This window comes from Thamnophis elegans, chromosome 1 (assembly GCF_009769535.1).
Source record: "Thamnophis elegans isolate rThaEle1 chromosome 1, rThaEle1.pri, whole genome shotgun sequence".
Classification (NCBI taxonomy): domain Eukaryota; kingdom Metazoa; phylum Chordata; class Lepidosauria; order Squamata; family Colubridae; genus Thamnophis; species Thamnophis elegans.
The window spans coordinates 58,716,786-58,743,078 of NC_045541.1; the positions used below are offsets into that span (position 1 = coordinate 58,716,786).

General features: G+C 43.6%; 1 protein-coding gene across 1 annotated transcript in view; it reads left to right on the plus strand.

Moving 5' to 3' along the window:
• The window catches only part of CNTNAP5 (contactin associated protein family member 5), a 434,775-nt gene that overhangs the window by 251,348 nt on the left and 157,134 nt on the right, over nucleotides 1-26,293 (plus strand). Inside the window, exon 12 of the mRNA XM_032211804.1 lies at nucleotides 4,651-4,770. Coding sequence (XP_032067695.1) covers nucleotides 4,651-4,770 — 120 coding nt within the window. The remainder of the gene's footprint in view (nucleotides 1-4,650; nucleotides 4,771-26,293) is intronic.

A 26,293-nucleotide genomic window follows, 5' to 3' on the forward strand; every position in this document is an offset into this window, starting at 1 on the left:
GCTCCTCTCTCCCAATACATTCCCTCCCTTCCTTCTCCTCCTGCCTCCAATCCTCTCTCCCACCCTCGCTACCCCTCTTTCTTCTTTCACTCTACTCCTCCCTTCGGTGTATTTCTATTGTCTATCAATATATTCAGCTTGTCCTATCTTTACACTACCATTAAAAAGCCACAGTATACAAGTGCAATCATGTGCTTTGAAATCTAAGACATATTATATTTCCCCCCTCCCCCCCTAAAACCCCACCTCCCTTCCCTCCCCCCCGACTTCCCAGAGCCCGTACACGGTATAGCTTTTTAACAAACACAGTCTAAGGTATCTTAAAAACAAAGCAGAAGAAAAGGATCTAAAGGATCGAAAGGATCTCTGCGTTGAACTCAGCTTCTTACTGTTACCCAAACTTTAAACAGTTTAAGTTATTACTAATCTTAAGCATATGCTATCTGGAATTTCTTAGTCCCATATTTGCTTTGTGTATAATCAATCCATTTTTTCCAGTCTCGTTTATATCTCTTGTTTGAGTGATCTTTAAGATATGCTGAGATTTTTGCCATCTCGGCTAAGTTTATAACTTTCAAAGTCCATTCTTGAATTGTAGGTACGTCTTCCTTCTTCCAGTATTGCGCCACCAACAGTCTTGCTGCAGTTATTAAGTACAGAACCAAATTAGTCTCTACCGCTGTAAAATCAGTACATATACCTAGTAAAAATAACTGAGGGGTAAATTTTATCCTTCTTTTGAAGATATTTTGCATAATCCACCACAGTTTTATCCAAAATGCCTTAACTTTTCGACATGTCCACCATATATGAAAATATGTAGCATCAAGGGAACCACATCTCCAACATTTAGGTTGTACATTCGGATACATAGAAGCGAGCTTTTTGGGATCTAAATGCCATCTATAAAACATCTTATAAAAATTTTCTCTCAAGTTTTGTGCTTGTGTAAATTTCACATTTCTTACCCATATTCTTTCCCATGTGTCCAACATTATTGGTTCCTCAATATTCTGTGCCCATTTTATCATACAGTCTTTAATCAGTTCCGTTTCGGAATCCATCTGTATTAATACATTATATATCCTCTTTATATGCATTAAGCTTTGATCTCTTATTTGTTTAAACAAATTATCCTCAACTGTTTCAAAGCCAGTTTTTTGGTCTATTTTCCACCTAGCCTGTAATTGGCCATACTGAAACCATGTCTGAACTACCTTCTCCTCTTTAAGTGTCTCTAAAGATTTTAATTGTAACACCCCCCCCTTCTGAAGTGAGAAGTTGTCTGTAAGTGGTTCTATCGTGTTTTTGTTCTATATTCATATTTTGAATTGCATGTCTAGGAATTGCCCACATGGGCAGCTTATCGTTTTAGATTTTATATTGTATTATAATAATGATTTCTATTTTCATTTCATTTTTATATTTTATCTCTAGCGCTAGCGAATAAACTCCTATGCTTTCTTGAACGCTTGCAAAATAAAAAAGTGTTGTATTTTTAAAATATTCTTGCCTCCTATGGAGACAAAAAAAAATTCTATCAATTAACTTTCATGTAATTGTATAGGCATCTCAACAACTAAAGAAAAAGAAAAAAAAGCAAAAGCAAAACCAACAACATTAAGCAAGATGTTATAACTAATGAACTAAAATGAATGTGTATTCAGTTATTATTCCATTCTAAAAGCAGAGTGTGACTGTTCTTCTTAGTGTTGTATATACTTTGATTATGCAGAATTCGCTTGATTTTCTTTCTGAATACTGAACTTCAGAAAAGCCTGAATCTAATATGTGTCATTTTAGAAACAGTTCAATCTTACTCAGTACCTAGTTTCAGAGGAAAAAATGGAAAATGGGTGTTTCATTCTCCCATACATAAGGGCAGGAAAATCAGAAATGGCTTTACTTTGTTGTTGTCTGTCAGAAGATAATTACATATACAATAAAATAAAACATAACACCTTTTACACAAATCAGTCTCTTCTTTCTATTTAAATTTAGAAAATGCCCCTCAAACTCGGTTTATATTCCACCCCAGGGAATTAAAAAAATATTTTTCCATACTTGAAAGATAGATCAAATATCATGATGTTCGTCCATCATGTTTGAAGAGAGCCTTGACATTTAACAGGTTGTGGGCTGTCCACAATGTGTCTGCAGCTGGCTGGTAAGGCCTATATGGGCATGAAATTTTCTGCCACATGTTGGGCCGACGTGTGGGCACCATTGTTGCAGCATTTGCAGCTCTGGCTTTGTGGAGTGCTTGCTTCTCTTGTGCTAAGGTTGTTCTTTTGTCCTCAGATGTCTGGCAGCCTTGGTGGATCAGTGTGCATCACATCGATCAATCTTGTGCCACAATTTCCCAGGAGGTGGTGTCAATATACAGGGACTTGAAGGAGGCTTTCAACGTGTCTTTGTATAGCTTGCTTTGTCCCCTGTGCGATCACTTTCCTTGAGACAGCTCACCATACAGGAGCTGTTTGGGGATACGATGGTCTGGCATTCTTGCAACATGGCCTGCCCAGTGTGTCTGGGTTTTCATTAGCAGGGTGTGAACTGATGGCAAGCCTCCTCTGGAGAGGACTTCTGTGTCTGGCACTTTGTCCTGCCACTGAATCTTCAGCATTCTACAGAGGCAGGTCATGTGGAAGTAGTTCAATTGCCTAGCTTGCCTCCTGTCCAAATCTCACTGGTATACATCAGGGTAGTAAGCACTACTGGTCGCTAGACTTTGAGCTTTGTAGCAAGGCTCATTCCACATCAGAAATCTAGGACCCAGGCAAACATTGAAATTCACAACTAGAAAAGAGGTAGTACATAAAATCAAGGAATCGCTTAGGCAAAGAACATTGTATACTTGGAACTGTCCTTATCCCATCCCAAAATGGCTTTCGGTAGACCATTGCAATTCACATTTAAATATATGAGGCAAAGAGAATAAATTATTCTCAAGTTTACTTAAGGAATATGCAGTTCAGGTTGCAACAGAACATCAAAGCTCTCAGTGTTTACTTTTCTTGATGGCCCATCTTTCATTGGCCTCTAAACATATTTCTCCTTACTTTACCTCTTTGTACAGAACTGCTTTATGTAATATACATGATAGCAATACTGATTGTTGTACTATAATAGGTGAGGGAGGTGCGACTATTTTTACTATTTGCTCAGAGGATCTCATCACTTTTATTTCTGGGGTGAGGACTGTCTCAGAAAAAAAGAATAAGCATTTGGGACATATGTGATAATATGAGAAAAAGAATCAAAAGTGGAATAAAAAGCATTGCTAGTGCTGTTAGTTACAATACAATCCACAATTTTTTGGAGTGGGCAGATATATTAAGTTTAATGAATTAAATTGAAATCATCCAAAATAAATAACATTTGTACATGATTGTTTTCAGTCACAAACATGGTAGATGGAAAAGCTGCTTGGAAATGGGTCAGTCCTTACTTCAAATATAGAACAGGTTACCTCAAATCTCTGGAATTTTCTAATACAAATTCTTCCTTTTTATTCTTGATTATATTCACCCATGGATATTGAATGCTGATTGAGTTTTCTTGACAGAGTGCAATACTTCTCACAAGCATTCCTCCCAAGAACACTAGCATAAATCTATGAGATAACCATTACATGCTACACTATTACACTAACTGTTCCTCTCTTTTTGCTTCCCAATTGGCTTTTCTAGTTTGCTAGGTTGGGATTTCACTTATTCCTAGATATGGTACATCCCACTGAACTTCCAATATTGATTTCAGTTCCTTTTCCTTTAGGATTGCTTGTTGTGCTTCAGGACACACACACACGCACACACACACTTTCTAATAATCTCTTTGCTATAATCTTCTAGCTCCCATCCAACTAGCTCTCAGCTGATTGGAGGTAATATTTTGGGACTGAAGCGTTTAAATAGATTATAATTTGGTTATTCCATTCCCATTTAAAACCACTTGGAGACCAATTTCAGTTTGAAAACCTGTACATAAAAATTAAAGCAAAAATCATCTAGCTAGTATAATCTATGTACTCTGCTCAACTCTTCATTGCTGAACCCTTTCATCAGACATACTGTAGTATTCTTATTACCAGCTGACCCTTACCTTTATAAATATCTAGGGAAAAATAATGCCCATAGGGGGAAAAATACATTAACTGTATCAAGATTGCACTAAACTAAAGTCTCCATATTGGAGGAAAAATCTGTGTGAACAAGATAAGGATTTGTTCCCATCCACATTGTCTATAAATAGAGATTAGGTTGTTTCTGCTTAAATAAAACATAATGTATGACTGTTTTAAGTTGATATAGCACTATTTTTGACTGTGACACATCTATAAGAAGGCAGTTTATTTTGCTGACTCATGATCCACTTACCATGTCCCTCTTACTTTCTTAATGTTAGTAATGTGAAATAAATAATTATGATAAAGTCATTATCTGGACCTTAAACTAAGCAGGTAAATGCTCCACAAATAAATCCAGCCAACCAGCAGTGAGATACAATCACACAAGTATGATAGGTGGTATAGAAACTTGATAAATAATAATAAAATAAAACAAATATATTGAAACAATAATTTATCACAACCAATATTGAACTCTTATTTTAATATTTGCCTTAAGAAACTATTTATTTTCCTTTCAGCTATTTATGAGCAATCCTGTGAAACTTATCGACACCAAGGAAAAACATCTGGTTTCTTCCATATTGACTCCGATGCAAGTGGTCCACTTCCCCCACTTTTGGTATACTGCAATATAACAGGTAAAAAATCTCACTTCTGTATTTATCACAAATGGTTTATTGTTTATTACATCGCCTGAAATCTATTGCATTGTTGTAAGGTAAAGGTTTCCTATCAGCCATATCTGACTTTAGGATGCAATGCTCATCTCTGTTTCTTGGCTAAAGGAGGCAGCATTTTCTGAAGACAATTTCCATGGCCATTTGGCCAGCATGGATATATGCCAAAGATGCATGGTGTGCTATTACCTTCCCACCAAAGTGGTACCCATTAATCTACCATATTTTTCAGAGTATAAGATGCACCGGCGTATAAGACGCACCAAGGTTTTGAAGAGGCAAATAAAAAAAAGCTTTTGCACTCTGCAAACTTCCCAAAAATGGCCCATTTTTTGCAAAAACAGGCTCATTTTTTGTAATTAAAAAAAGAGCATGAATAGCCTTTAGGAAACTTCTATAGTGCTCCTGGGGGCTGGGGGGAGGGTAAAATTGAGCAAAAATGGGCTGTTTTTTGCTCATTTCTGCCCTCTCCAACCCTCAGGAGCTCTCTAAAAGCTTCATACAAGCTATGTACAGCCACTTTGGTAAAGGAGGAGGGGTTTGGGGAGGCAAAAAAATGCTCTATTCAGTGTATAAGACATACCCAGATTTTCAGCTTCTTTTTTTGAGGGAAAAGAGTGCGTCTTATACTGTGAAAAATATGGTGCTTTCATTTGCATGCTTTCGAACTGCTAGGTGGGCAGGAGATGGGACAGTAATGGGAGCTCACCCCATACATGGAGCTCATGGAAATGAGGTGGTTGAAGACAATCAAGGCATGTAGATCTGAAGTGGTGGTATCAATCACTGATCTATTTCAAAACTCTTTCTATGTTACATAAATGTGAAATAATAATATGGTTATTATGGAAAGCAAAATGTAATCAGTGATTTCTCCTTTCTTGAAAGCCAGAACTCTCAAAGTCTTCTAAGGCATACAGATCATATCAGATTTCAGAAATAGAAACAGAACCACAACTTATCAATGATTTATTGCTTTTGTTTGTTCTACTCTTACATTATACTTGTAATAGATGTAAGATATGAGGAGAACTGATGCATGATACGGGGTGTGATGAAATAATGATTCCAGACTCAATGGACAGAAGAGGCCAATCAATAAAGGGAAAAATTATCAGCTATGTTATCATGGGATCTACCCCATAAAAAGTTAAGAGAGTTACTGTATATATAGACTCAATGATAAGCCTAACATAACACATAGATGGGCTGTATATATGCTGCTACATCATATGGCAAAACATATGTTTCTTAAATAATAATTTTGATCATTAATTTTGATAACTAATTTCTACAGAGGTAATGTCGGTGTTACAGGAGTGATCAGAGCTGCTTCATACATACTTTAGTCAAAACATTTATATCTGATGGTCACCTGTAAATTCCTGCTTAAATGCATTTTGCAGTATTGGGCTGCCTGATGAAATTAAATTCCAATATGTTTTATGTGTTTTTTTCCCATTCTTGGGGAAGGGGGAGGAGAGAGATCTTAAATCTGATCATGTTTTGTTTCATCAAGATGTTATCATATTTGACTCCAAACATGGTTGGAGGATTCCTTTGATGCCTCATTATAATGAGACGTCAGCCTATTTTGATGGCCATTGATTGATTAGCATGAGTCCTTGAGGAAATGTGGTGCAGTGTACATTTCTAATATTGCTTAAAATCAGTTTTCTTGATATTCTATTAGAACCAAAACAAATAGTCAAACTATTCTAATTTTTAGAATCAAGTAAGGAGAAGACATGTATACAAAGTTAGATTCTAATATAAATGTAAAAGGCAATCTGTATGAGTTCTACAGTTCTACATTCTACAGTTCTGTCAGGACCACTAGCCAGTTGAATATTTGGAATATTTACTCCATGGCTTTGGTAGCCTCATATCTGAAAAGCCATTAAAGTCTTTTTCCCCCTCACACTTGCTGCCATGTTAACTCACTAACCACCAAGCCAACCAGCCTGTAACATCCACGATCTTTCCATCCTGTCTCAGGCCTGACTCCCTACATACATGCACAAAGGAACATAATTCAAGGTTTTATGGAAATAGCAGGAAGGGCAGATACATGCATGTTGTCCAACAGTTCCAAATTCCATAAAAAGTTATAGACAAAATCCTAGTAAACAAACTTTCAAATAGCAAGCAGAAGCAACATCAGTCCAGAGGCCATCCTTGCTCAAGCAGTCTGAGTCCAAGAAGATGACATAGTATATCAATATTCTAACAGCAAGCCTGGCTGTGGTTATTCCATTTTTGAAAATGACTCTTTTTATCTCCTGTTTCAGCCCTCCCTCTTCTAGATATGGCCTGTCTGTTCATTCACCAACTTTTTAGACATCCAGGCATGCCTTCAAATCTGATTTCAAGCAAGAGTGTTAAATCCATGTCTCCTTTGCCCATCATTCCCAATCCAATGAAAGAACAAAGAAATCAAATGCTACTTTTCAGCAATATGTGATTATGATGTACAGTAAACTATCAAGAAGACAACTGGTCTTATTTTTTGCCTGTGGCAGAATCAGCTCATTCATTTATTCTCATGTCACTTATTTTAGTTCTGCTAGATAAAAGCCATACCTGAACTTTAAATAATTTACCAACTTCTCAGGAAATACAGTAACTGGAACTTACAAGAGATCTGATGACCAGCCTCAACAGAAATGCCCCTTCCCATTGCTGTGAGAGCTCACCTCTGGCTGTCCATTAGATTCTACCTGTTTACATGACCATCTAAGAATCTGGCCATTAAATTGTTTGGCTCTTTTCTCATTATGTCTATGGATTTATTTATTTATTTAGCATATGGCAAATACATGGAGTTCAAATATTAATATCCAGTGCACCCAGCCATTCAAGGACAGGGTGGTCTATGTTGAAAAAAATGGACATTAGGCCAATGTAAGCTCTTGATGAACATTCAGACACAATGTAATGGATATTTTGTCAAGGAGAACTACAGTCACACAACAACGAGTCCTGGCAGACACCATGTTGGGTACGGATCATGTTCAGAGTTGACCAATGCTGGTGAGGAAGACTTGTTTTGTTTATCCATTGCCATGTATTTAGAGAGCCAGGAGTTCTACAAAGATGTCTGACTGCAACTGTCGTTAACTGCCAATTCTACAATGTAGTCTGGATGCCAATTGTTGGTAGTTGTTGGGTTCACACTTCCATGCTATCCAGGGTGCACCACGAGGAGGCCAACTAGCATCACTCCCCATGTCTATGGAGATTCTCAGTTATCTAAGTTATGGTTGACTCAAAGGTGCTTTTTCATCTGTTCATTAGATCAATCATCTTGCAGTCATCTGAGTGCAAGGAATATAAATTCTTCCATCCGCCACCATTCAGTCAGAACTGAAGAAGTTTCTTGGATGAGAAATGAAATACCTTAAAGGAAAAACAAAGTCCAGTTGCTTTTTTTTTAAAGTACCTTTGGGACTCTTTTCTCAGATCAACTCCATTGCCTCTTTCTGTAATGTCCGGCATAATGAAGATACAGTGGATTTTCCATTATTTTCTCCTCATACAGTTCCCCATTCTCCCTTTCCATTTCTCTGCTTCCCTCCCAACTTGGTATAGATACAGGAAATCGGGGGGGGGGGGGATATTTTGGCCTCAATGTACAGAACCTGGCTACTGAGGCCCAGAGACACAAATCGAAGCAGTAACATATCCTTCTAGGACCACTCTTAAGAGAGGAGGAAAGGGGAAGGGAAAAGAAGGGCATCTCTTTCATGAAAGCTCAAGATGGAAAATAACAAAATGAAAGTGATGTGATGTGAGGCTGTTTCTGAGAAGGTCAAAAGCAAACCTCCAGGGAGCAGGCTAGTCTATTACAATAGCAAGAGATGGGTAGCAACCATTTCTACCACCATGAAACAGCAGTCCATTATTATATGTGGATAGGAAAGACATGCAAAAATAGATTTTACTTCTGTGATTAAAATAAGGTTTGTGACTTGCTTATGGCAATTGCTAGAATTTTTTTCTTAACAGTTTCCTAGTTCTTGCAGTACATTTATATATCAAAAGGTTGTATCCTTGAATCACTGCCTGCAGGTGATTCACCCTCATTCTAGCATCTGCAAAGAAAAGCAGTAAAATTAGAATACAATCTAAATTATAAAGAATCTCAAGAAATATAAAGAAGAAAATAATTTATCTCCCCTGTGCAGGTTCTTTCTCATCTATTATCAGACTTAGAAATGTTCAGGTTTTTTTTTTTTTTGAGAACTTAAAATTGTGGGTAAGAAGTGACAGAACAGTTATTCTTCCTAGCCAGAGGTGGGTTTGTACCATTTCAGACCTGTTCGGCTGAGTAAATAGTAACTTGGCCACCCACGCCTCCGAACTGGTTCTATCAGCGGCACCATAGGCGACGCCATCTTTTTTTTTTGTTTCTGCGCATGCACAGAAGCAATTTTTTCACTACTGCACATGCCCGAAGTGCATCCCTGAGCAAACCGGCAGTAAAATAATCTGCAACCAACCCCTGTTCCTAGCTCTACCTCCACTGAAACATTGTATGTTGGTGATTGACCTATGAATACAGGGGCATTCCCATAGAGCAAAAAAATGCCCAAATATCCATACTTAAGTGAGTATGCACATAAATCTGTGCCATAAAGATGTGTGTATATTCACATACATAAACATATCTTCATTGTCTTCTAGTTCTTTCTAGTTTAACCAGTCAAGGAATATAACATAGACTTTAGTGTCCTTGAAGGAGTTGGAGAGGAAAATAATAAATCCATTATCCTTTTTAGTGAGTGAAAGCCACACACTATGCTTTGAGCCAAATTTATTGTAACTGTAGAGAGGGAAAAGACAAGGTTACGTTCATTTGGCAAGGGTGGAGAAGAAACCTACACAGTAGTGCTGCAAACTTGGTCAGATAATGATGTCCCATAGCAACAGCATCCCTTCCTTGGCAACAGAGTTCAATTTACCTTATCTAGTTGTAGCAGATAGTGTCAGCAAATGTTAGCACTTCTACAGCCTGTTTCCTTGCTCTCACAACTCTTTCTTAATGTTTCACTTCTGCTTTATCAAGCTGCACAAAGCTTTCCTATTTTTGTGCTTCTTTGCATCAGGCCCATGCTTTTTAGCAATTGCAGCCATTTTACTAGGCTAAGAGAAGTGTGAGTGAGAAGTGAATGTAAGCCTTCTCTTCCTGGGGATGATCTTGGGAAATGGACTTTGGGAAATTGTATCAGATCTTCTCATGTGCAGTTTCTACATCCATAAAAACCTAGGCCATATTTCATGTATCTAATAAACTTTTCAAAGGCAACAAAGGCATACAGAAACAATCAAACATGTTTCTTTAATTAATAAGTGAAGTAACCCTATAACAAGATAGTCAGGATCATTACAAGAAAATTCAGTTGTAAACTATATTCAGTCATACCATAGGCTATATTGGTTATTAAATTATATCCCAAAGAATCTAAAACAAATGAACTCTCCATGCCCACAAGGGGCCATGTTTTCATTCCATTAATCTGAACTATTTTTAGTTACCAAATCCCAAATTGGTGTATTGTTATATTTCACCAAGTGTTGCAGTTTTGTTGTAGTCGGACTCTGGGCTAAGAAATCAATAATACTTAGAACTTGGTACATGACAAGATCAATGCTTAATTTTAAGTTGGCCAGGTATTTATCCATTAGTGAAACAAAGTTACTGTCTTTGTGGTCTTTTTTAAAAAAAACAACCAATGGTAGTGCCAAAAAAGAAGGGCAAAAGAAAAACCAAGGAGAATGCCATAAAAAATAAGACCTAATTCCTAGCCAAATATCCTGTGAAACCTCATCATTCGATTCATTGGCTATAGTGTGAATGACAACTCATTTTCCCTCCAAGATGGAAGGAAATTATGCACATAATTTTATTACATGTAAAATATCAGTGCTGCTCCAAAGGTGCTTCTCAAAAGGCAACTTGAACTTTCTTTGTTTTTCCTTGAAGACTTTTTCTCTTCCAAAAAGCTTCTTCACTTCAAAAGCTGCTTCATGTTGTATATATGTTTGTGAGGGAAAGACGCAGGAGCCATGGAATCAGAGAGTAAGATGTTTATTAGTAGGTGACAAGCGATTCAGAATGTGTTACAACTGTCACAGTATTTATACTCTCAGGTACCAACTGTCATTTAACTGTCATTACAACCACCAATCACAGGCTGTGCTTCGCCCAACCAATTAGAACGCAGCACAGGCTGTTGCTGGGCTATAACACTCCTTCCCCCCAGTTATTTGCATACGTGTATTTTATTTGCATTTTCCGTATTGTCAATTTGCGTGTTATTTGTTTGCATTTTTGTGTTATCTGTTTATTTATTTGCATTTTTGTGTTCATGTTCAACATTTACAAGTATTTGCATTTTTTGTTTTATGTTCAACATTTACAAACTCTTACAAACAAACTCTTTTACAAACTCTCCTTCCCCCCAGTTATTTGGCACATTTTCATATTCACATTTGCATATTCACATTTGCATATTCACATTTGCATATTTAAATTTGCATATTCAAGCTCTGCGCATGCTCACAAATCATGGAGGCTGGAGAGCTTACATGGAGGGAAACTCAAAGAAGTCCTGTTGGTAACTTTTCTGTTGGGCTTTGTTCGATCGGCATGCAGGCAGGGTTCCGCTGTTGCTGGAAGGTTTAGCTGACAGGATTTCTGCTGACTTTTGCTGCAGAAAATGGTAGGCATCTGAAACGGCTGTGGAGGCTTCTGTTAGAGAGCGGAGACCGGCCCTGGAGGCGGCTGAGTTGTTCCTGGCTCTTTAGGAAGGCAGCAGGCAGGCTTTTGAGTGGCCAGAGTTGCTCCTTGGGAGGCAGGCAGCTTTGTAATGCATGTAGCAGGCTTCTGACAGGCTGGTAGTAGGCTGCTGGCTTTGGAGGAAGAGCAGGCTTGTCGGAAGCTGCTTCTTTGGAAAGCTGTATGAAGAGTCAGAGGCTTCTTAGGCAACAGTATCTGTTTATTGCAACAAGACCGTTTGTAACAGTAGCAAACAGTAGACCGGATAGACTCTAAAGTTGTGTCTGGTAGATCTTCTCGGCAGAGAGGCAGGCAGGCAGACAGGCAGCTTCAGCCACAGTTGAGCCAACACGATTCGTAGCTCGTCCCTGAGCAGAGGCGACGGCTCCAGCCAAGGTTAAGCATAGGTTGCCCGTCCCTTTGACTGAAGGAGTCCGTGCCTGTGGATCTACTCAGGTTGGCTTGATCGGAGGCGAAACCTGAGGCAGTGGCAACTGCTGCTGCAGCTCTGACAGGTCTTCAAAGTATTTTCTGTTCGCGTTTGCTTGGTTGCGTTGCGACTGGCTTATTGTTTAGTTTTATTCTTATTCCAGGCTCTGCGGAATCGCGATCCCACCCTCGTCGCCAGTGTTGAATATGTGTTTGTGAGGGAAAGACGCAGGAGCCATGGAATCAGAGAGTAAGATGTTTATTAGTAGGTGACAAGCGATTCAGAATGTGTTACAACTGTCACAGTATTTATACTCTCAGGTACCAACTGTCATTTAACTGTCATTACAACCACCAATCACAGGCTGTGCTTCGCCCGACCAATTAGAATGCAGCACAGGCTGTTGCTGGGCTATAACACTTCAGAACTGAATAAGCTTTCTGAATGAGAAGCAAAATGTCTTTAAGGAAAAACAAAGAAAGTTCAAGTTGCATTTTGAAAAAGCACCTTTAGGACAACCAAGACCCGAATCTCTATAGACATTTATTTGTGCTCCTCAGACACATGACTGGGCAATAATACTATTTGCTTAAAGCACCATTAACACATTTCAAATTTTGTATTAGGCCAAGTGAAAATCTTAACGCTGTTGATTTCCCAAAAATTTTCAAGAAGTGGGAACAGAGGACTGGTTGATCTTATCCCAGTTGCCATTTTTTAATTTTATTTTATTTTACTAAAAAAAAAAGAGCTTTGTTACAATATATTCCATTCAATTGTTTCTTGACTATGGAACCTAGAATTAAGTATACTTAATCATAATTTGCCAAAATGACTCATTTAAATTGATTGTGTGTTTTAGAAGGAGGAAGAAGAGGAAAAATAATATTGAACACATAAGAGACAGAAGGTACTGAAATATTTTCTGTGAAATATTTCTGGCCCTCATTTGGCTAGAGCTGAAAAAGATACTATAGGAACTTCATGAAGAGAAATGGATTTTGGCAATGATTCTGCCATTCAGTTTGTTTTATGACATTTTCTATCTCTACAGATATCTGGGGCATTTTTAAAAGATATCTTCAATAAAAATGTCTCAAATGTAGTCTTTCCAAAGGCAACTGGACTTTCTCGTTTTTTTTAAAGATGTTTCACTTTTCATCCAGACATCCAGAAGCTTCCTCAACTCTGACTGGATGGTGGGGAAGGGAAAGATTTATACTCCTTGCAATCAGCTGGTCATTTGCATTCTTTTAGCAAGTCATAGAGGCCACTTGGAGGTTTATCTGTGTGTTCTGGTCACCTGAGTAGTGTAAATGGATGTGTAAGTTCCTTGACTGCAGGATGTTTTCTGTCCTGTGTCCCTTCACTGTTGAAGATAGGTGCAGGCTGATGGGGGTGAGTTTGTGCTGTCTGCATCTCAAACTGAAGTGCAAATGATTCCTGTAGTTTGCATTTTTTTCTGGAAATCCATTCATACTCCCACATCATTCAAAGGGTATTCATCCCAAAGTGCATAGCTTAAAGTCTATGATGATTTTCAGCCATCCAGATCATGGCTGTCCCAAAGGTAGTTTCTTTCAAAAGGCAACTGGTTTTTTTGTATTTTTTCTTCTTTTTTTTCCTTTGAAGATGTTTCACATCTCATGCAAGAAGCTTTTTCAGCTTTGACTGGATGGTGGGGAATGGAAGGATTTATACTCCTTGCAGACAGCTAATCATTTGCATTATTTTAGTGAGTTGTTGAGGCCACATCCTGCAGCCAAGGCTCTATTTGCACTACACACAACTATGACCTGGGTGATTGAGAATCTCCATAGATATTCTTCAACAAGGGTGAAATCTAGAAAATGGTAAACACTCCAATAACAATAAAGAAGTGTAAACCGACCGTTGTCTTACCTGAACGGTCCTTCTACGTGTGCTGCGAGGGGAATCCAAGCATGGGTTAACTTTGTCCATTAGCCTAGAGACTGAGTTATGTAAATTGGTGACCATGCCTCCTCTGACTGGATGGGTCAGTTTTGTACGAAGTCAGCCAAATAATGATGTATAACAATGTCAATGATGGCCGTAGCCCAATAAGTTGTAATAGTCATTTCAGAGTAAGTCAGTCATAAGTCGGATAAGAGTCAGTCATAGTCAAGTCACGAACAGCCCTGGCCAGCCTGAGCTGCGGGCGGGTTTGGATTCCCCTCGCAGCACACATAGAAGGACCGTTCAGGTAAGACAACGGTCATTCTCCTGTGTGCTGCTTGGGGAATCCAAGCATGGGACATGCCAAAGCAATTAAGGAACAGGGCGGGAGCCAGGCTGGTCAGGGTCCCCTGTGGAAGGGAGCACCTGCTGCAAGACCCGCCACACAAAGGAAGCCTCAGCCGAGGCATACACGTCAACCCTGTAGTGTCAGATGAACGGGGATGGTGTCGACCAGGCAGCCGCTCTGCAAACTTCTTCCACCGAAGCTTGCATGGCCCAGGCCGCCGTGGTGGCCGCACTTCTGGTAGAATGAGGAGTGATACGCCTGGGAACTGGACGGGACTGGCTGTCATAAGCGAGAGCGATGCATGCCTTCAACCATCGGCCTATGGTATGTGAAGACACCTTCTGTCCCATTGATGATGGTTGAAAGGGCACAAACAGCGCTTCTGATCGCCTGAAGGACTCAGTGCATTTCACGTAGCGACGAAGAGTCCTGTGCACATCCAGGTGGTGCCACTGGTGCTCCTGTGGATGAGAAGGATTGGGACAAAAGTCCGGAAGGACGAGCTCCTGAGCCCTGTGGAATAACGTGTTGACTTTCGGTAGAAAGGCCGGGTCCAAATGGAGAACCACTCTGTTGGGATGGAATATGCAGAGATCCGCTCCAACTGACAGCGCTGCCAATTCGGAGACCCCCCTGGCCGATGTAATAGCTACCAAAAACACGGTCTTAAGAGTCAATAGCCGAAGACTGATGGACGTAATAGGTTCGAATGGGGAAGCCATGAGAGCCCGGAGCATCAACATCAAGTCCCACGTAGGGTAGCGATGCACGGTCTGAGGTTGGATGTTAGCCACCCCTTCAGGAAGGCCTTGACCTGAGGATGCTGAGACAAGGAACATCCCTGACCGCCTCCAATCACCGTGGCGAGGGCTGTGACCTGCCTGCGGAGCATGTTGGGCGCCAAACCTTTGTTAAGTCCCGATTGCAAGAAGTCTAAGACACGGGGAACTGAGTCTTGTAGGGGGTCCGCCCTGGCACGGCGGCACCACCTGCAGAAGGCTCGCCAGGTGGCCTCATAAATATGAATGGTGGAGGGGCGACGGGCCGCCTGGATTGTGTCGATGACCTCGCTGGAATAGTGAAGGTCGGTTAGAATAGCCTGTTCACGTGCCACACGCCTAACTGCAGCAACTGGGGGTGTGAGATCAACAGGTGTACAAGGTCGGCGTACCAGGGGCGCCGAGACCACATCGGGGCCACCAAGAGGACCTCCGCTTGCTCCGTCAGTATTTTCTGGATGACCGCCGGAAGGATCGGCATCGGCATAAAGGCGTAAAGAAGGCCGGCCAGCCACGGGCTGCACAAGGCATCCACTCTCTCTGCCCCGGGAGTCACGTACCTGGAGTAAAAGCGAGGTAGTTGCGCATTGTGAGGCTGCGCAAACACTTCCGGACGGCCGAACCGGAGAGAGAGCTGATGGAAGAGGTCGGGGTGGAGTTGCCATTCTGCATGATCCACTGTGGCTCTGCTCAGCCAATCTGCCTGGATGTTGGAGTCGCCCGATATGTGTTCCGCGCGAAGGGACAACAGTCTGGACTCCGCCCAATGATGCAACTTCTCCACCTCCAACATGAGGGCCCTGGAGTACATGCCCCCTTGGTGATTGACATGCGCCTTGGAGGCCACATTGTCGGTCAAGATGAGAACGTGTCTGCGAGTCACAATGTCCTGGATTTCTCGTAGGGCCAGACGGGTGGCCTGAAGCTCTAGCCAATTGATGCTGTTGGTCAGCTCTTGATTCGACCAACGACCCTGCACCACCCAATTCAGGGCATGACCGCCCCATCCGAAGAGGCTGGTGTCTGTCGTAACTTGGATGCGGACCAGCTTCTTGAATGGGCACCCCTTGAGTAGCTTGGAGGATGCCCACCACTGAAGGGACCAGAGAGGCTTGGGCGGAAGTCGAACTTTGAGTTGTGAATGGCTGGTGTGAGCCCTCTGATAGGGAAGCAGGAACCATTGCAGTGGGCATGCCCAGGGAACGATGTTGATGCAAGATATCATCTTCCCTAACAGTTGAGAGAGAAGGGCGAAGGGCACCAGCCACAGAGTTGACACCTGGGCTGCCAGCTGCTGGATGCTCTGTTGCCTTCCAGGGACAGGAAGACTTCGCAGGTGGCGGAATTGATGATGGTCCCTAAGTGAAGCAACGATGTAGTTGGCTGCAGATGGCTCTTGGGGAGGTTCAAGACGAAGCCGTGCCTCCGCAGGGAGTCCATTGTTACTTGCAGATCCCACAGGGCCTGTTCTCGAGACGGTGACAGGACCAAGATGTCGTCTAAATAACAATTCACTCTGACTTCCTGGGGGCGTGGCCTGTTGCCGAGGAGGGCTCCACCGAGCTCCTCAGAGATCTGGTCTGTATATCTAAATAAGATCATAGATAGCACCCCTTTTTGGCTAAGAAAGGGGCAGGGAGTAGCTCTGTAGGCTAGGGTGTATTCGTAAGCCACAGCCTTTTTCTTTTTTTGGCTGTGGATAGAGATTAGATCCAGCCGGAGCGGAGCTTTTATCTCCAGCCAGTTCTTCTCAGCTGCCCTTTTTTTTTTGGCAGCCCCAGACAGGCTAGCCCCCCCCAGGACAAAACAAAGTTTTTTTCAAGCTAGAATCGATACGGGCGGGTCCCACCCCTGTGAGATTTATGTTTTTATTACTATCTTAAATACCAGCACCATTTGTCTTAGAGACTTCTTTGTCTAACTGGATTTCAAAATGGCGATTTCTCTCCATGGATGATTGATAGTGGATATACTTAGCCGGTTTTATCTTCCTGCAGACCGCTCCTTAACAAAATAAACTCTTCTTCTTTGGAAACAGAGGGGAGCAAAGCGCTGCTTACTTGTGTATTTATTATGGCACCCAGGTCAAAGAAGCGCTTTGCTACAAATGTGTCTAAAGAATTTAAAGAATTTTTACTGGAACCACAGCCTTTGTCTCCTATGCCATCTACTGGAGAACTTTTAACACAGGAATATTTCTTTAAAATGTTTAATGATTTTAAACAAGAAATTAAGGAATTTGTATTGGAACTATATGATGATTTAAAGTCTAAAGTTAATCAAATGAAGGCGAACACGTTTGCAGCCGTGTCTGCCCTGTCAGATTATTCTGCTGAAATAGAGAACAAATTGGAAAGTTTGGAGAAGGCTAATTTTAATTTGACTACCAATATTCAAATTTTACAACAAAAAATTAGAGACACTGAACAACAGCTTATGATGATAAATTTTAATAGGAAGGCATTTGCAATAAGAGTCAGAGGATTCCGTGAAAAGGAGCAAGAGAATCTGAAACAGACCTTTGCTGAAGCCTTCAGCCATGCGGTGGGAAGCCCGGGACTTAATTTTGATTGGCAGATTCAGAAAATCTATCGCCAGAACTCATTGATAGCGGAACAGCGACAGCTCCCGAGGGACATAATTATACATTTCTCTACAAAAGAAGCTAGAAACGCGATTGTGCAAAAGTTTCATAACAACAGTCTCCGAGTTGATGACCAGGTCCTGATTGTCTTCAAAGATATACCTTTCCAGATGTTGAAAGCAAGAAGGGACTACACCTTTTTAACTAAAGAGCTTAGGAGTCAACAGATTCGATACAGATGGGAGGCCCCTGCCGGCATCACGGTTACATTTGAGAATCAAAGATTTCGTCTTAACTCTGTTTCGGAGGCTCAAGATTTCTACTGCAGGACTTGGAAGGCGGGACTTCCTGACTCACTTGGAAGAGAGGAGAGACAAGCGGAAGGAGAAGGCAAACGGCAGGCCATGTGGCTGCAAGATGGAGGGGGTAGCCTTTCCTCCCTCGGAGAAGCAGAAAAACGGAGATCGAGAATTTAGACATTTCAAAATATTCGCCAAAGTTAAGGACTGAATGGGGGTTTGAGACCTCTCTCCGGTAGAAAAAGCGGACTAATTCTTATCAGAAGGGAAAGCTGGGTGAAACTACTTTGAGCTAGATTTTAAATTAACGTTAGCATAAATTTGATAGTGGTAAACATTAGACAAGCAAGGGATGAGGGTAAAATATATGTGGAATGATTTACGTTGTTTAAAGCTTATTAGAACAGAAAGCCGGTTGGGATTATCTTAAGATAGGTGTAAAAAGAATGCGGAATGATTTATGTTGTTTAAACTTTGTTAGAAGGGACTATTTTAAAACAGAAGGTTAACTGACTCTTGCTGAAAGTATTATTTGAATATGTGGAATGATCCATGCTATTTAACTTTTATTAGAAGGGAAAGTTGGTTGAAATTGCTTTGAGTTAGATTTCAAACAAATGTTAGCATAAATTTGATAGTGGTAAATATCAGACAAGTAAGGGATGAGGGTAAAATGCATGTGGAATGAACTACGTTATTTAAATCCTATTAGAAGAGAAAGTCGGTTGGAATTATCTTAAGATAGAAGTTGATTTCTGTGTAAAGTAATATTTGATCTACGCTGCTTAACTTTACTAAGAAGGGGAAGCTTGGCTAGATTATTTTGAATTACTGTTTGAAAAGGAGGTTAAGAAAGATCATTTACGCTGTTTAAATTTTACTAGAAGGGAAAGCTTGATTACTCTTCTGCAAAGTAATTTGAATATGTGGCATGAACCACGTTGCTTAAATTTTATCGGAAGGGATCATAAGGTTTAGGAAGAGGAACGGGAGAGTCTACAGAAGGTTGGGGTAAATAGCAAAGAAGTAAGAGACTAGAATAAAATATAGATAGAATGATTTATACTATTTAAGCATAGATAAAGATGGGGGGCTGAGATCAACACAAAGAGTGGTTTCTTTTTTTTTCTTTTTTTCTTTTCTCTTTTCTCTTCTCTCTTCTTTTTTTTCTGTTTTTCTTTTTTTTGACATATTACTTTTATTTTTTTAATCCATATGTATACAAGATATTTTAGACAGAAGGTAGTGCCAGGTGTGGGCCCTGGGAAGTCGGGAGGATTAGGGATGGGGATTTGTGGGGGGGGGGGTGTGTTAACATAGTCTTAATAAGAACAAGAATGTATTTATATACGGTGGTTCTTTTTTTTTATTTTATTTTTTTTCCTTGGTTCATTTTACTTTTATCAGATCAAACAACACTCGAATAAAGGCATACACCAAGGAGGGAGGTAGAGGGAAAGAAGAGGGAGGAGTAAGGAAGGAGTAAGGGGAATGTAAGGAGGGTGTGTGGGGAGTAAGGGGAGAAGGAAGGCTTGAGCCAAGGTGGCGCAGTGGTTAAAAGCAGCACTGCAGGCTACTGCTAGATCAGCAGGTCAGCGGTTCAAATCTCACCGGCTCAGGGTTGACTCAGCCTTCCATCCTTCCGAGGTGGGTGAAATGAGGACCCAGATTGTTGGGGGCAATATGCTGACTCTCTGTAAACCGCTTAGAGAGGCCTGAAAGGCCTATGAAGCGGTATATAAGTCTACTGCTATTGCTATTGCTATTGAGGGGAAAGGGAAGTAGAAGGGGAGTGTTAGAGGGAGAAAGGAAAGTTGGAGGGGGTAGATGGGGTGTATGGAGGATGGAAGGGTTAGGTGGGGTTGTGAATGATGAGTTGTGTTTCCTTTTTTTGTTCGTTTTATCTCCTTTTTTTTTCTTTTCTTATAGTAAATACCCTGTATATAAGTGATTGCAAATGGAATGTGAAAAATGAATAAAATATATTATAAATAACAATTCACTCTCACCGGGACTGAGCGAAGCGAGGCCGCCACCACCGCTAGGAGCTTGGTAAAGGTGCGGGGGGGGGACGAGAGACCGAAAGGCAAGGCCCGGTATTGGAAATGACGGCCCGCGAAGTGGAAGCGAAGAAACCTCCGATGCGCCGGATGGATGGGCACATAGAGATATGCCTCTTTGATGTCGACTGATGTCATCATGTCACCCTGGCGGATGGATGCCAGGATGCTCTTTAAGGACTGCATCTTGAACTTCTGATACTTGATGTACCAATTGAGTCTTTTCAGGTCTAGAATGGCCCGCCATCCCCCTGAATTTTTGGGTACCAGAAATAAGATGGAGTAAAACCCTAGGCCTTCCTGCCCTTTGGGAACCTGTTCTATGGCATTGATGGAGATGAGATGATGTATTTTGGCTACCATAAGGCGCCGCTTCACTGAGCATCTGGGGATGGGGCACCTGATGAACCGCCTTGGGGGAATGGAGAGAAACTCTAGGGTGAGGCCCAGCCGCACCACCTGAAGGGCCCAGGCATCGGACGTGGTCTACGCCCACTGATGAGCAAAGGACAGAAGACGCCCGCCCACTTGCTCCTCCCCTTGGGAGTCACCGGTGCCTCCAAAAGGACCGGTTCCCACATCCACGAAAGGACCTCCTGTTGTGGGATTGCGCCTGATGCTGTTGGCGCCCCCTATCCCTGGCCCCCGCATGGTCCTGGCCATGGTCCTGTGGCTGGTGAAAGCCCCTGTTGTAATGGGGAGCAAAGGGAGCTGCGGAGTATCCCAAGTAACCTCCCCGAAAGGATTGCTGCCTGTTATATGGCTGCTGCCTCCTGGTATTGCGCCCCCAGGTGGAGGGGAGAACCTTGCATTTGTCCCTGGTCTCTATGAGTATGGGGTCAAGTACGGAACCAAATAAGGCACCACCCTTGAAGGGGGTGGACGCCAGGCGCCATTTAGACTTAACATCAGCCTGCCAATGGCGGAGCCACAACAGGCGACGTGATGCGACATTGGACAGACACCACAGCTCGAGAAGTGAACTTGGCAGCATTGAGAGTGGCATCCACCGAGAACTCTAATGCAGCCATAATCTTGGTGACATCTTGATGAAGACGCACCTCATCAGGGGTCAGTCTCTCCTGCAACTGTTTGAGCCAAAGCACAGAGGTTCTATTAAAGAACGATGCCGCAGTAGCAGCATGCAAGGCCCAGGCCGCAACCTGGTGGGTCTTACGAATGACCGTCTCGGCCTTGCGATCCTCGGCCTTCAGGTCCTCAGAAATCTCTGACGGAATCAGTGCAGGGGAAGCTAGGGCGGCAACTGGCTGATCCACAGTCGGGAACTGCAGAATGTTTTCCAAGTCAGGAGTAGAAGTGTATAATTTTCTGTCTCCATTGCTGGGCGGGGCAACCGCTGTCGGTTGGTCCCATTGTTTCTGAATAAGGTCCATGAATAGCTTTGGGGAAGGGATCACTTCCTGTAGTGAGACCGGTTCAGTAGTGTCCAGGCCTACTGCAGAGCTGTCTTTGGGAGCCACCTCTCCCATATGAGTAGTAGCCTTAGCTTTATATAATAAGGACTTAAATAGAGTAGGCTTAAATAGGCCAGAGGAATTAGGCTGATCAAAAATCAGACCCTCATCATCAGAGAAATCTCTATCTATCAACTCCCCTTCCTCCACCAAGGCTGAATCCTCGCTATAATGTGAGGGGAGAGTAAGGTGACCAGATTTTCAGATTGGAAAAGAGGGACGCCCTTGACCGGGGGGGGGGGGGGGCTTGATTAAAAAAAATTTTTTTTGTCAAAAGGTCACCCCAGGACACTGAAACCAGCATAAATACGAATCTGTTGCCAAACAAAATTTTGATCACGTGACCATGAGGATGCTGCAACGGTCGCTAAGTGTGAAAAATGGTCGCAACGGTCGCTAAGTGTGAAAAATGGTCATCAGTCACTTTTTTCAATGCCATTGTATCTTCCTGATTATTAAAAGTGCAAATTCACTCAGTGTCAATCATGACTCCTGAGTCCATTTCAAAGTATTGTGCATAGAAATTTTAAAAATGGCTTGTTTCAATTTATTTTGGATAGAATCTTTTTTTAAATAGTCTAAGACAATTTAAAAAAAGAATCAACACAGAATACCACTATTTTAAAAAATCATATGCACAATAAATAACATATTATTTTAAAATACATTAAAAAAATAAAAGAAAAAACCCGGCTCACTTACCAGCAGGCAGGCAGAGTCAGCAGATCTTCGTAGCAATGGATGGAAGCACACAGGGAGCCTATATATACGCAACTGCAGTAACAATGACAATGATGAAGGATTGGATTGAGTTAAAGAATAAAAGAATTCTGATCTTAGAAGGCCATGACCTGCAGGCAGGCTGGCATAATTTCTTATGGAATGAATGACAAACATAAAACGCACAAATACTTTCAAAATCATTTAATTAGAACTTTACTGCAACAATGGCTCAAAATCAAAAAAATCCACTATGTGAAAACCCCAAATTGGCTATCACCAACAGAAAGAATGGCACACCCAAATTTTACAGATTGGAACAAAATTCTAAGATACAGAGATCTAATTGACAGACAGGGAAATTTAAAAACAATTGAAGAATTGGCAGATCAGAATATGAAAGGTGATTGGCTAACCTACCTCCAAATTAAAACTAAATACAATAAAGACACTAAAATATATGGTATTGAAACAGAACCACACGAATTGAATAAAATTATTCAAAGTCTGGACAGAAAGATGATAGGGAAAATATACAAATTCCTCTTGAAGTATCAAATGGAAGAGGAAATTGGAAACTGTAAAAGAACCAATGATAAAATGGGCACAGAACTTTGGCTATAACATTGAACTAGACAAATGGGAAAAAATTTTGGGGAATAAATTTAAGAATGACACTATCAATCCCATACAAGGAAAACCTTGTTCTTTCAATCCTTCCAATATTTTTTCCTTCATTCCCTTGTCTGTTTCAATATTAAGTACATTTCTTCCTTTCTTCCTATAATTTTTTCCATTTTCTTCCTTATATTCTTTTCCATTTCAACATTGTCTTCCTTTTTTCCTTCCTTCCTATACGTCTTTCCATTTTCTTCCTTATATTATCTTTTCTGTTTCAACAGTCTTTGTTTCTTCCTTCCTTCCTTCCCTCCTTCCTTCCTTCCCTTCCTTCCTATACTTCTTCTTTCATTCATTATATTTTCTTTTCCATTTCAATATTAAGTGTAATTCTTTGTTCCTCCTTCCTTCTTTCAATCCTTCCAATACTTTTTCCTTCATTCTCTTTTCCTTCAATATTAAGTGCAATTCCTTCCTTCCTTCCTTCCTTCCTTCCTTCCTGTTATTTCCATTTTCTTCCTTATATAATATTTTCTGTTTCAACATAAAGTTCTGCCAGGCGGCGGGAGCCCCGGAAGCGCGTGGAAGTTCTCTGCGGGCGGCAGCCGCTGCGCCCACGCTCTCAGAGGCGGTGATCCCATTGACGAAGAGGCAGGAGGAGAGGTGGGCGCAGCGGCTCCCGCTTCTGCCAGGTGTCGGGAGCCCCGGAAGCGCGTGGAAGTTCTCTGCGGGTGGCAGCTGCTGCGCCCACGCTCTCGGAGGCGGCGATCCCATTGACGAAGAGGCAGGAGGAGAGGTGGGCGCAGCGGCTCCTGCTTCTGCCAGGCGGCGGGAGCCCCGGAAGCACGTGGAAGTTCTCTGCGGGCGGCACCCGCTGCGCCCACGCTCTCGGAGGCGGCGATCCCATTGACGAAGAGGCAGGAGGAGAGGTGGGCGCAGCGGCTGCCGCCCGCATAGAACTTCCACGCGCTTCAGGGGCTTCTGCCAGGCGGCAGGAGCCCCGGAAGTGCGTGGAAGTTGTCTGCGGGCGGCAGCCGCTGCGCCCACACTCTCGGAGGCGGCGATCCCATTGACGAAGAGGCAGGAGGAGAGGTGGGCGCAGAGGCTCCCGCTTCTGCCAGGCGGCGGGAGCCCCGGAAGCGCGTGGAAGTTCTCTGCGGGCGGCAGCCGCTGCGCCCACGCTCTCAGAGGCGGTGATCCCATTGACGAAGAGGCAGGAGGAGAGGTGGGCGCAGCGGCTGCCGCCCGCAGAGAACTTCCACGCGCTTCAGGGGCTTCTGCCAGGCGACGGGAGCCCCGGAAGCGCGTGGAAGTTGTCTGCGGGCAGCAGCCGCTGCGCCCACGCTCTCGGAGGCGGTGATCCCATTGACGAAGAGGCAGGAGGAGAGGTGGGCACAGCGGCTCATGCTTCTGCCAGGCGGCGGGAGCCCCGGAAGCGCGTGGAAGTTGTCTGCGGGCAGCAGCCGCTGCGCCCACGCTCTCGGAGGCGGTGATCCCATTGACGAAGAGGCAGGAGGAGAGGTGGGCACAGCGGCTCATGCTTCTGCCAGGCGGCGGGAGCCCCGGAAGCGCGTGGAAGTTCTCTGCGGGCGGCATCCGCTGCACCCACGCTCTCGGAGGCGGCGATCCCATTGACGAAGAGGCAGGAGGAGAGGTGGGCGCAGCGGCTGCCGCCCGCAGAGAACTTCCACGTGCTTCAGGGGCTTCTGCCGGGCGGCGGGAGCCCCGGAAGCGAGACGACGTTCTCTGCGGGCAGCTGCCAGCGCCCCCACCCTCTCCTCCTGCCACGGCGAGCGGAAAATTCTCTGATTAGATTACTCACCAACAAGCGCAGCTGCAACCCCAAAAGACGAAAGGAAAATGGAGACTCGCGCAGGCGTCCTCAGGCTAAGGAGTCCAGCCAATCAGTGAGCTGGTTGGGATGGAAAATTTTCCATCCCAGCCAGCTCACTGATTGGATGGAGTCCTGGCCAATTAAATCAGTGAGCGGCAGGCTGGGCTGGCTTAAATTTGTAGGTAGCAGATAGAACAGAACGATGAGCCAGCCCAGCAAGCTAACAGCTGATGGGCGGGAGCTGCGAGCGCCAAAAAAAGCGTGCTGTTTAAAAAAGCGTGCGGATGCGGGAAAATGCATTAAAAAGCGGGGGTGTCCCACCAAAAGCGGGACGTCTGGTCACCTTAGGGGAGAGGGGAAGAAGAGGGCCCTGCTGGTAAATCTGGAAGATCCACTTGAGGAGCCTGGAGAGTAGGCCCACCTAGGGCGCTGGCCACTATTGGGGCTTGAGTCCTACGGAGTAGTTCCGCATCCACCCCCCTTGAAATAGCTGCAGAGATCATCTGGTAGAGATCTGGAGAAAGGCCCTGTTCAAGGCCCTCCATAGGCCTCAGGCCTGCAGCAGTGGAGGTTGCAGAAGGCCCAGCACGTGGCAGAGAATAGGCCGAGAGTGTGTGTGCCTCAGGAATGACTGGAGGGAGTTGGATCCCCAACCCCCCCAACCCCACCTCCGGAATAACAGACAAAGGGCGATCAGGAGACCAGGCCTGGCTTCTTGCTGGCTGAGGGACTGAGGCTGGGGAAACATGTTGAGGCAATAGCATTGGAGGGGGGAGTTCTGCCCTCCCCAGAGGCCTTAGTCGCTGCTTTGGATTTGTCTTTCTTCTTATGGGCCTTATCTGGAGCCCCGGAGGCCTCCCTGGGCCTCTGACTGGTGGCTCTAGAGGCGGCCCTGCCAGGCCTCGAGCTAACCCCCGCTTGGGCAGAATGCTGGCTATCGGCCGAGGGCTCTACTATACCTCCTGAGGTGGATTGGTCAGCCATTGTAAGATTAGAGGTGAAAAGATTCAAAGGGCACAAAGCACAGGCTTTACTATACAATGAGCACAGGCCGCGTGGTCAGCAGGAGCTGCAATAGAACGATCCTCTCACCCGAACAACCAGGGCCGAAGTGTGGGAAGTGGGCGGACCGATGAGTCAGCAGCCTTTCAGGCGCCAAGAGCAGCAACGCTCGGAGCTCGGCTGCCTAGTGCGCATGCGCCGAAAAATGGCCCCAAAGTGGTGACCGCAACTTCAGGCGCCAAATTTAAATCGCTGCTCCAGCCGGTAAGTCGCTCTGAGGCTCCCACAACGTGGAGTGCTTCGGCGGCAGCGGCGGCGCTCTCCCAGCACGAGCGGCGGTGAAGAGGCAGGGCGGACTGCACCGCGAACGGTGGGAAAGCCTCCCAGATATCTCCAGCTAAACCACGCCGCGAACGGCGGGTGTCTCCCGGGCTCCGACGCGGTGGAGAAGTGCAAGGCGCGGTTAGTGGGCTGGCGGCAATAAACCCCGCACGGCTGCAAGACGCCAAGCTCAAACGCCTCAGGCGCCTGCCGCAAAAGCCCCCTTTCCAATGGCTCCAGGAGCCAGGCACTAAGCCTCCGATGCAACCAATGCAAACGGCAGTAAAAACCTTTCCGAAGGAGCAAGGCACAAAG